The sequence below is a fragment of the Porites lutea genome, chromosome 7 (genome assembly GCF_958299795.1).
Source record: "Porites lutea chromosome 7, jaPorLute2.1, whole genome shotgun sequence".
Taxonomy (NCBI): Eukaryota; Metazoa; Cnidaria; class Anthozoa; order Scleractinia; family Poritidae; genus Porites; species Porites lutea.
Genome location: NC_133207.1, coordinates 14896849 through 14907444, shown reverse-complemented (window position 1 = coordinate 14907444; position 10596 = coordinate 14896849). Strand labels below are relative to the sequence as shown.

Here is a 10596-nt window from a genome sequence, read left to right as displayed (position 1 = left end):
TTGGGTATCATGTGCTATGTAGTTAAATTTAATTGGCTAGTGGCATTTGCCACTTGATTTTCATTGGTTTTTTAAACGTCAAATTACAAACTCCTTGTTATGAGACAAGTCAAATCGGACAGTTTTGGAGTTACAACAGCAAAATTAAGCTAAAACATCTGCTGTTAAGAACCAATCAAATTCAAGTATTTTGTTGCTGACACAATTAGTAATGGTAACGGGACTGAGTGGAGCCCAATTCTGTCTGTAATCATAAGAGTGATCAACAAAATCGGACAACCATGTAGCGGGAGTCCAAGCAGGAGTCTGAGTATGATTACAGACCAAATTGGATGACACAAATTAAAGTTCTGTTACCAATTAATCATAACTTTAACAAAATTTGTGATGTATGTCTCTTTTTAAATCAAAACACAAGAAATTCCAAGATTTTTTTTGCTAGCAATGAAAAAAAAAAGACATTTAAGTGCAAGCATGTGCATACTGTCCTATTAAACTGTACCTTTTAAGGCTGAAATCAGGGCAGTTGACAATTAATCAGATTTGAGAATTTTGTTATAGTTATGATTAGGAGGGGAATTTGAGCCAACCGGTACTAACTGGCGTAATGGAGTAACATTTTTTAATGAATAACAATTGAAAGTAAAGGACTGTTAACAGTTATGTATTACCCAGGCCCACCTGCTGTAATTGGCCACAGCTGTTGCGGTGTCCCTGCCAACGTTCTTTCTATTTGTTTGTTTTTTTGGTGAAGCTAATAAAATAAAATAAATTTGACCAGGAAGTTTAAATGCTTTTATTTGAGTGCTGACTCTTGAGTGGTCACTTATGGAAACTGTCTCTAACAAAAACTTTTCTTTCACAAGTACATGGCCCCTAGGGGACTTGATGTCAATAATGATTTTTGACAGTTTCCCTCGTGAGGGGGTAGCTTGCTCTTTTTGACATTCCTACTTCTCATTGACAAGCATTTGTTTAGAAAAATAGAGGATCTGTCAAGGGTGGAGTGTAGTAGTAAGTATGACATGAGGATACAATATTATTCTACTCCAACTTGAAGTAATTTCTGGACTAGCTTGCAGAAAATACACCTCTTAATATTTCTCCAAGAGACATTCCCTTTAGTTCAGAGCTAGTACCAGACTCAGCATCGTCAATAAATGGTTCATCCTGCACTATGAAGTACGACTGGATAAGTGCTCGGCACATTGGACAATAGCTTAACTGCTGACAACACAGTCCACATGCACATGCATGTCTACAGGGAAGAAAGGCACGGGTGATTGGAAGTGTTCGGCAAATGATGCACACCGCATTTGTTAACTGATTTGATGAAATAGTTGAATTTTCATCTCCAGCTGATAGGGTTTCTGTTCTTTGAGTTGATGATGATGACTGCATTTCTAATGGGTCATCACTCTCTACAACAAACAATTTCTGTGAAAACAAAATGAACAAAACACTAAGGTTACCTGCTACTTTCAAATTAATGATGTACCATAATATTAGCATGGGACACAGCTGGCAAAAATCAGTTCAGTTCAGTTTATTCTTCCCTGAATATTTTGACTAATGCTAGGTTACAGACTTTGATTGATGTTTACACGAAAATGTTGCTATAAAATTAATATCAGAGTTTGAGTATGATGGCCAAGTGAACCATTAGGTTTTCTAGTTGGCCACCACATTACCAATAATTACGTTTACCAAAAAAGGAGGCAATGAATTAGAAAGACCAAATAAAATAAATGAATAAATAAATAATAACATAATAATAGAAAAGAAAAGAATAATTAATAAGTGGTTCCAAATGCTAGCCTGCAAAGCAGAGCGAGTTCAATACTGTTCAATACTTCAATACTGTTCTTGGGACTAATGCCCTCAGGCCATCTTGGACATTGAAACTGACAGAGAGTTGGAGCAAGTCCAAAATTGATTCCAGGCTATCCCAATACCAGTTTGTACGCTTAAATCACAGTCATGGCGAGCTAAGCTATCAATTTTACTAGGTAACCTGTAAAATGCAACCTTCATAAAGAGAAGAAAATATAATTGAAGTTTGTCTTTCTTGGAACTTAAAGAGTTAAAACAGTTTCTGTGGCGTAAAGCACTAGAAATGTTGCCACTCCCCTTGGAATGGATGCCAGTCCATCACAGGGTTACCCCGCCCCTGCATGATTTTGCTGGTAACCATTTATACATACACCAGCATGAAGAGAGACAAAGTGGAGAAAGTTTTTTTTTCTAAGGAAACTGCCAATGAAAGGGCAAGACCTGGACTGGGAACTACAGATCTGAAGTTCAAGGTGGTTACCACTTGGCCACCATCCATTTCTCCAGTTACTTCATTCATCAATGTGCAGTGCTCGATTTGTTTCCAGCATCAAAAAGTACCACTATAAACTTACAATAGTTTGACACTGGCATGACTAGGAAGTTAGTTAAGTACTGGAGCAAAGATTATACCTTCATACTGTATATGTTTCCTTCCGCAGTCTGAACAAATTGCATCACTATGTTGCTGGTAAGTTTACCAGCTGAAGCATTGGATAATTGAACTGCTGTCATAAGAGCCACCTATGTAGAAATAATAAAATACATAATAATTATGCCTCCAGTATCACAAGAAATACAAGAAAGAAGGAAGGACCTGAGACAAAAAGGAAAATGAAAGACTGTAGCACTTTCTACTGGGGTCAATTTAATGTTAACAAATGTAATTTACAAGACATGTAGCTATTGTTTTTGGACCCTAAAACAATAGCTACACTTGTAAATTACTCCCGTAGAAGTTTTATCAAATTGACCCCTGGTCAGAGATAACATCAGCAATAATATTAAAAGATAACATGAGCAATAATATTAAATTAATATTAATGACATTGATAACATGTCTTTCAAAATATAATCTTATACAACTCATTCGCCAAAATGATGGCCATATTAAAAGGCTATTTCCAAGTTCCAAAAACTCTCACTTTTGAAATGAAGCCAAGAGCTCGAGCAAAACCTTTCTTGTGAAAATGAGATTCATTTGCATGAGAAAAAAACATCATCTTCAAATCAATGGCTTTGCGTTTAGCCTCGCTTCAAACCAGTGGCTTGGAGCAGCTCAGAAATGGCCTTGGCTACTACAAAGTAAAGTTTCTTTTAAATTTATGTCACTTAGCCCTCATTCACCCTGGCTCATTGCCTTCATATATTGCATCTAGAATATTCTAAAGAACTTTAACCTTCAAATGAAGCATTGAGGGCCAGTTATCATGAAGTTTATTTGCCACCATTTTGGAATAAGGTGAATGACTATATTGCTATTTAAAGTTCCTGGTGATTGATCTGGGAGAGAGGTCTGGCCATGCCGTTATTTTTCTAACAAAATAAGGCCTATAGCTGAGAAAAATCAGTATCAGTAAAACTGTGAAGAACCATGGAAGTGGCCAGTTTTCTTTGCTTGACCCCCTTCGTATGTTTAGGGGAAGTACCACAAACAAAGTTTCTTCTTCAGATTGTATGTTTAACTTTGTTTCTGTTGTCTTTTGTTTCTGTTTTGTTTCTTTGTAAATGTCGCATTAATAATTTTCCTTCGTTTTGAAATGTTATGCTCTCTTTCACATTAATTTCCGCTATTCAAAAGTTGTTTTCTATTAAATTTGTGTTAATTTATGTTGTGTTTATTTCCAATACCCTCATTTCATGGAGAATTAATTTCCAATAATAAGGTAACTGTTAGCAACCCAAAGAAAATTATGGTACAAATTTGAATTTTTGCGTCACTCAAGTTACTATTTTCCTCCCTTTTGTGTGAGGCAATAACAATGTGCTTAAAATGGTCAGGAATACTTATGCAAGAGCTTTTCAGTGATGCAAATCAATAACTGGAAAAGATATGAAGTCAGTAATGTTTTATGATATTATGATCAGAGGCAGAAATATTTCAACAGAGTTATATCCTGGTAGTTTTAGAGCATTTGAAGCACAAACCAGTTATTGCCTTTTTAAAAAGAAAGGAATGTCACACAATCATGACCAAACAGGGTGCTTGCAATGCTCATGTGAACTAAACAAAAATCATCTGAACAATCTTTTTTTTTGGGGGGGGGGGGGGTGCTAACAGTTTAGTGATTTCGGTTGGCTACCCCATTTCCACACTATTGCTACATATGGTAACTTACAATATCTGCAAGTTGTTGCGGTCCCCGTTCATCATTCCGACACATCTCTACAGTCACTATAAGCGAATATGTTGAGTTACTGCCTTCTGAGGGGTGACTTGATAGTGATGCAATTTTTAGATCAGTTGGAGGCACAGCTATTATTGTATTATCTACACCTGAGTCATAGCTGAAGATATTCAGTTAAGGACAAAATGTTCCTAGCCAAACCTTCATTCAACTTCACACTATCTGTTTCTTCTCCTAACACCTCCCAGTAGTTATTGTTTTATGAAGAGCGGGTGAAAAATTGAACGTTGGTTTCCTTTAACAATTACTAATTTTCAGGTTTTGTCAATAAAGTTGGAGGATACCTAGTAAGATGTAGTTTATCTTGGCATATCTGAGTAGGTTGGTACTTGGGTGTCCTGTACAGCATTGTAGTGTTCAGTGGTACATGCCAAGATTTTGTAGCTGAGTTAGTTTACAATGTGAAGGCTCTCTAGAAAAGATTTCAAAAGTCACCAAAAGTATAATAACAATAATATTGATTCTTGCATTCTGCCACATGATCAATTCCATGATTGAGATCCAAACTAGTCACAGAACACACCCTGTCTGACTGGCCAGCAGCAACTCAGATTTAATCATAAATAGGACAGTGCAATGGGGCAGTAGGCATTGTGCCTTTATACTAAAATCACTTCAACAATAATACTATTATGTCTGCTATATAAGATTTCTTTCTTTCTATTATGTTATTTTAATATGGTCCGGTTCAGATGCCGAACTTTTTACGAGCCAGATAAATTTGAATTAACAAAATTGCTTAGCTGAATTCAGAAGCTGATCTTAATTCCAGCTATCACAAAATTCAACAGGGTCAACCTGCAAAATACATGATAATTTATGCATTACGTTCGCTACATGAAAAGTTCAGCATCTGATCTGGGCCTAAAACATAACGACCATTGTTGTGTTTTCTGCAAATTTAGTTTTAGTGACATTTCATAATATTATTGGTGTTAAACCAAGAAAATTATCCCTTCCTTTTGTCTGTAATCATAATTGTGATCAAAAAAATTAATTTTCGTTTAAAATTAATGACTGAATTGCAGATCCACTTAGTCCTAAATTGCTTTTCTGTGTTACTCTGCGGTTTTATTTGCTTATATAGTTGCACCAATGGGATTGGATTTCTAGCTGAGGTTTAACTTAAGGATACAATTCTGATGTTCCTCGCTCTTTGTATGAGCCCTGAAGGAAGTGCTCCAGTGGAAGCGCAGTCATTATTGGTACCTCATCCAAATCCAAGTCATCATCACCATTCTCAGCATCATCAAAACCACTTGTTTGCTGTTCAAGGTATGAATGACCAAAGACAGAATCTATGACATCCTTTCTTACTTCCCAATACAGAGTCAAATAGCATGGTGAAGTTGTACTGAGAAGAAATTCTATAACACCTATAATAAATATCAGACCAATATCTGTCATTATGAATCTCTGCTGTCTTTCTTCAAATAATATACTATTTGAAGAAAATCAATAATACTTGAATGATTGTCATAAACAATAAGCTTTTAAGTCTAAATTTCCCAATAAGGTCTCAAGTCTCAGAGGTTTATTTTGTTTGTTTTAATTAATTTGCTTTCTTTGTTCCAGCTCTTCTATAGGTTTTTCATAATTACTATTTTGAGAAAGAAAATTTTAACTTTGTTTCAATTTCTCTTCCTCTATCTCAATCGTACATCACAGAAAATTTAAATAGTAATATCTTGTCAAGGATTACCTTTTACCTGAATCAGCAGTGGAAGTCGAATGGAGAGACTTCAGTTTTAAAACAAAGGGATTTTTCACCTCGATCATTTGCTTTGAGGGAATTTCTCTTCGTGGAAGATTCAAATTAAACATGGCCTCTCTTTCCATGACGCCAAGACTAACAATAAACCGAGCTAAAAGGAGAAAGCATCCCACTATAATGAGAGCGGAGAATAAACTTAACCAGTCCGCCATTTTGATCGCCGGCGCCGAGTTCTAGTACACTATAGGAATCATATATGAACTACCTACCAAAACAGGTGATTGCCAGGTAGGTGATTACGTTGTGTAATACGAAGCTATTTGAAGAGTCGACTCTGAACGTAACCACTCGTTGTGAAAATGGCCGATAGTTCTAGCCCTAAAATTGCCAAAAGGTTGGGATCCGTTATAAAGTTGAAGCCAGAATTGTATGAAAAATATAAGGAGCTTCATGCCGCTGTGTGGCCAGAGGTGAAAATACGTCCTTTGGCTATTTGTAATTGTAAGTTCACAAAAATTTCCAGTCTTAATAATTAACAAGGTGACCATTTGTCTTTTTTCAGGTGCTTAAGAGAATTTATGACAGCAATATACGAAACTATACAATTTACTACGATAAATACCATCACTTGTTGTTTTCTCATATGGAATACGTAGGTAAGTGTTTGAAATTATCAGTCAATCAATCAACCGACCAATCAATAAATAGATAATTTAAGTCAGTCAATCAATTAATCAATCGATTAATTAATCAATCGATTAATTAATCAATCAATTAATCAATCAATCAGCTCATATTTCTGTCACCCAACTTTTCAATCAGTACTTGTATCCACATCCTTAAACTCTGTTGTCCAGACAAGGTTTAAGTCTTTAAAGTAAAGACCGCATGACTTGATGTCTGTTCTGTGTATTTAACACTCAAGTAAGGTAATGGCTCAGTTAATTCTAAGTATGCCCATCCCCCCGGGCTCCCCTACCTGGGGGTGGGGTATTTGTCAATTCTTCTAGAAGCCATTAACGTTGTTCCTTTTTCAATATTTCACTAAAAATATACCTATGTTAGATAACTTTCTAAAGAATATTTTGAATACCTATGTTTTAAAAAGGTATATGTGGTTTTTGCTCTGTTGCTTCCCTACCCAACAGTATTTTTTCCATCTGTCTAAGAAACTGCCTCCCGCCATTGTGATCAGCTCACACATGGAGGAAAAACAATCAATGTTTTGTTTGCTAATCATTCGAAAATAAGAAAGTTGTTATTAAAATTCAAACTTATAGCTCTGTCATTGAGGTTAATCAGTTCAATGTGGTCTTTTTTGCAATAATTATAACTAGTGGCTTGGAGTGATTTGCATAGGGTGCTTCATAATGATAAATGGCCGACAAATGCTCATGGGGAAGGGCAGGGGGGGGGGGTGTGGATGGTCGTTCTTGGAATTGACTGGGCCTTAAAAGGTAAGGTAATAGTGCACACAAGCCAAAGGCTCAAATGGCCAGCTAGACTTGCTCACAAGTTGAGCTTTTGAGCACGTAGCGCGACTGTGAGCGCGAAGCGCGAGCGAGCGAAAGCTCGACTTGTTTCCCTTGCAGCGAATCACATCAAGTGACGTCATTTTGGCGCGAACTTCTCATGATGCTGCATGCAGCGCTGCCTGTCAAACTGTCAAAATACTTTTCGCACCTAGCGAAATCGATCAATGGTTTGGTTTTAAATGGAATGGAGGAGGAAAACACACCAACTAAAACTTTTATTCGGGTTGTTGTGCCGGAAGACATTTGCCTTCAATGTGGCAAACTGATAGACAATCCAGCGTTATGAAGAAAGCTATTTTCAGGGAAACAGAAGACAAAAACGTGTCAAAGTCTGGAGCTTCTTCTTGGAGATGTGTTTCCGCGAGACAACGACTTGGGAACTATTTGCCGAAACTGCTCGGAACGCAACGAAACGCTGACAAAGAAAATTTTTCAAGTTAGGGCTAACTTTTCTGGACCAAAAGAAAGTCTAGGAAATAATTTGCAAATTTGCATCTTAGAACGAGCCGTAACACAATAGATGCTTTTGTTATTTTAAATGATATGTAAATTTTCAGGTGACCTTGTATTCTGTAGTCTTGCAAATGTATATCGCAAACAATAACGAATCAATCGCTCACCATTTTGCAATGCAGTGACTTTCATCGACAAAAACAGCCTTAAGGTTTTTCCTGAGTTTGCCGTGAAAAATACTTCGGTGGCTATTTAAGAGAGCTTCGGGGCTTCCAAATACCAGCGAGTATTCTCCTTCCGAAATTTCTTTTACTTGTTCCCTCGTGCAGTCTGCTCCAACTGAAGCAGCCGATACCCCTCGGGCAACTAAAGAGGTAACTTCGTCCTTCATAAGGGCGACCAGTGGCACAACAACTAAGCAGACAGAACACACTTCCAGTCTTTCGCCGTGCTCTAAATAGTCGAAAACATAGGGAGCAACTTCGAAAGTCAAGCTTTTTCCTGATCCTGTTGGTGTCGAAAGAAATACGTCTTTTCCACTGCAGTAACCCTCGATTACTTTCCTTTGATGTTCACGAACATCTTTGTACTGTGCTTTTCGCAACCCATAAGCGATTGCGTCCTTGACTGAACGCATCGTACAACCAGCTGAAAATTTAAGTTTTAGTAAAAGCCTCTACATAAACAAACAGCGAAGAAAAACACTCGAAGCAAATTTTACTTTCACCCAGACAGGTTTCATGTGTCAAGATCTTGCGCGTGATCTGTTTGATTGACATGCGGTTTGATAAGGCTGCTTCTGATTGGATAACATTACAGGAGGAAAATTCCTCCTGTAAATTTGGCGCGCTGCAAGGGATAAAAGTCGTTCGTGCCGGGTCCTACCACACCAGACCAGAAAACCAAGCGAACGACTTTGAGAAAGTCTAATGGCCAGCGGTTATCCTGGTTTCCTTAGCATGAAGTATGCCTAGGAGCATTGCTACTTCCCCCTGGACGGGATGCTAGTCAATAATATTGAGGGTTAGCCCTCAGCAGTGTGTCGCCGGTATCCATTTTTACACCTGGGTGTAGTGTGACAAACAACGTGACGGGTGATGCTTGAACCCCAGACCTCCAGATCTGGAGTTGGAGGTGTTAACTGCTCTACCACTCACCCCTCTACTTAAGTTAGTGAGTGTGATAGTGGAAATGTTGAAATTGTTGAAAATCTCTGCATGACAGTAAAAATATTCAATTATACTTTCATTTTATTGGTCAATCATTCAGACAATCAATCAACCAATTTTTCAATCAATCAGTCAACTATTAAGCAAAATACAGTCAAACCTCCTGTAAGTGACCACTCAAAATGCTACAGCTAGTGACGTATGGGAGGTGGTCACTTGCAACACTTGAAAAACAAGAGGTCTCTTAAGGCTAGTATCTCCGATGAATTACACATACAATATCACGCATAAAAAACTTATTAACATAAAAACACAAACTGGTGGTAATAGTAAACATCTAATTATGAAACTATGGGAAAAAATTAAACATCTAAATTCCTTCATACTAGTGGCTCTCCTAAAAGAATCAGGAAGCAAGTTCCAATATCTTGCTGTGGCATATCTAAGTAAGACCATTGTAGTTGTTTTGGGTTTTGGCAAGACTAGCACATTCATACCTCTTGAGCTATAGTCAGACGTTCTAAACTGAAACTCTTTAACTATGATAGTTGGTAAAGTTGATGCATTTGTGATGATCTTTTATCTTAGGAGATGACCTTGACAAAGATATGGCAGCTATAGGAAATGACCCTGTGACCAGGGATTGGTGGAAGGTTTGCGAACCTTGTCAGGAGTCGTTAGAATGGACAGGTCCTCCACCAAGTGAGGGTGGACAGGGGGGTAACTGGTGGGCACCCATAGAAGAAGTGTTCCACGATGGCCATCCTGCAACACAGTATAAAGAAAATTAGTCATAATAAGTGTCAATAATCTTATTAAATGAAATAAAAATAACAACAGCAAAAGTAGACGGTAAAAGTAGACAGCAAAGTAGCCTGAGTCACTTATTTCACAGTAAAGCTGTCATTAAGGGCTGTAACCCGTAACACCTGTTACGGCTGAGGTCACTTGATGTTGAGGGTGACGAAAGTGGAAAGCTAAAGGCGGCACTATAAATTTTTGTGAGATGTTGTAAGCGTTTCTTCATTGCTTATGAAACCAGACCTTGTAAGTGAGATTGGAAGGAATCAGAATGTGAATCAATGTAGTTCTGGTTTAGAGACAGTGGACTATGTAAATGTCGATTAACTTTTACAAAAAAAATAATGAACTATTTCAAACAAGATAAACAAAATAATGATCATGTAGTGATCTTGTCTGCAAAGTCTTTATTAACATTGTGTAGTGCGTGCTATTACAAACAACTAAAAGCCAGAGACGTAAATGTAAAGAAATGAAAAAAATAAAAAAAATAAAGTAAGCACAGCAGACTTGCCAACCCCCAAAAGACAAAAAATGTTAGACTCTGAACCTGGAGCTGGAAAAAGTATTGAGAAATGGGTAAAAAGTCGTGACATTTCCCAAATTTCCCATTGGAAGAACTCTCAGTGGCTATTGGAAGTCACATATCACAGGGGCAGGGCAGATCCAGGATTTTTCCTAGG

The 10596-nt window shown here is 37.4% G+C and overlaps 2 protein-coding genes across 2 annotated transcripts; one reads left to right on the top strand and one right to left on the bottom strand.

The window, feature by feature from the left end:
• Positions 1 to 784: 784 nt before the first annotated feature.
• On the bottom strand, positions 785 to 6183 carry LOC140943191 (cell growth regulator with RING finger domain protein 1-like). The gene is made up of 5 exons (XM_073392260.1): positions 5951 to 6183; positions 5377 to 5617; positions 4173 to 4341; positions 2467 to 2577; positions 785 to 1437 (listed from the first exon to the last, which is right to left on the bottom strand). Exons 1-5 carry the CDS (start codon positions 6165 to 6167, stop codon positions 1072 to 1074), a joined length of 1104 nt encoding a protein of 367 aa, XP_073248361.1. The 5' UTR covers positions 6168 to 6183; the 3' UTR covers positions 785 to 1071.
• A 67-nt stretch (positions 6184 to 6250) lies between these two features.
• On the top strand, positions 6251 to 9942 carry LOC140943635 (L-rhamnose mutarotase-like). Its single transcript, XM_073392757.1, has 3 exons — positions 6251 to 6425; positions 6518 to 6611; positions 9701 to 9942. The coding sequence occupies exons 1-3, from the start codon at positions 6315 to 6317 to the stop codon at positions 9901 to 9903; spliced, it is 408 nt and encodes a 135-aa protein (XP_073248858.1). The 5' UTR covers positions 6251 to 6314; the 3' UTR covers positions 9904 to 9942.
• The last annotated feature ends 654 nt before the right edge of the window (positions 9943 to 10596 follow it).

What these genes read in the sequence shown, in the direction of transcription:
- LOC140943635 (XM_073392757.1), top strand. Translation starts at nt 6,315, where the DNA reads ATGGCCGATAGTTCTAGCCCTAAAATTGCCAAAAGGTTGGGATCCGTT. An exon ending in ATGCCGCTGTGTGGCCAGAG is followed by an intron (nt 6,426 to 6,517) that starts GTGAAAATACGT and finishes GTCTTTTTTCAG; the next exon opens with GTGCTTAAGAGAATTTATGA. An exon ending in TTCTCATATGGAATACGTAG is followed by an intron (nt 6,612 to 9,700) that starts GTAAGTGTTTGA and finishes CTTTTATCTTAG; the next exon opens with GAGATGACCTTGACAAAGAT.
- LOC140943191 (XM_073392260.1), bottom strand. Translation starts at nt 6,167, where the DNA reads ATGGCGGACTGGTTAAGTTTATTCTCCGCTCTCATTATAGTGGGATGC. An exon ending in GACTTCCACTGCTGATTCAG is followed by an intron (nt 5,618 to 5,950) that starts GTAAAAGGTAAT and finishes TATTTATTATAG; the next exon opens with GTGTTATAGAATTTCTTCTC. An exon ending in GAAACATATACAGTATGAAG is followed by an intron (nt 1,438 to 2,466) that starts GTATAATCTTTG and finishes TTGTTTTCACAG; the next exon opens with AAATTGTTTGTTGTAGAGAG.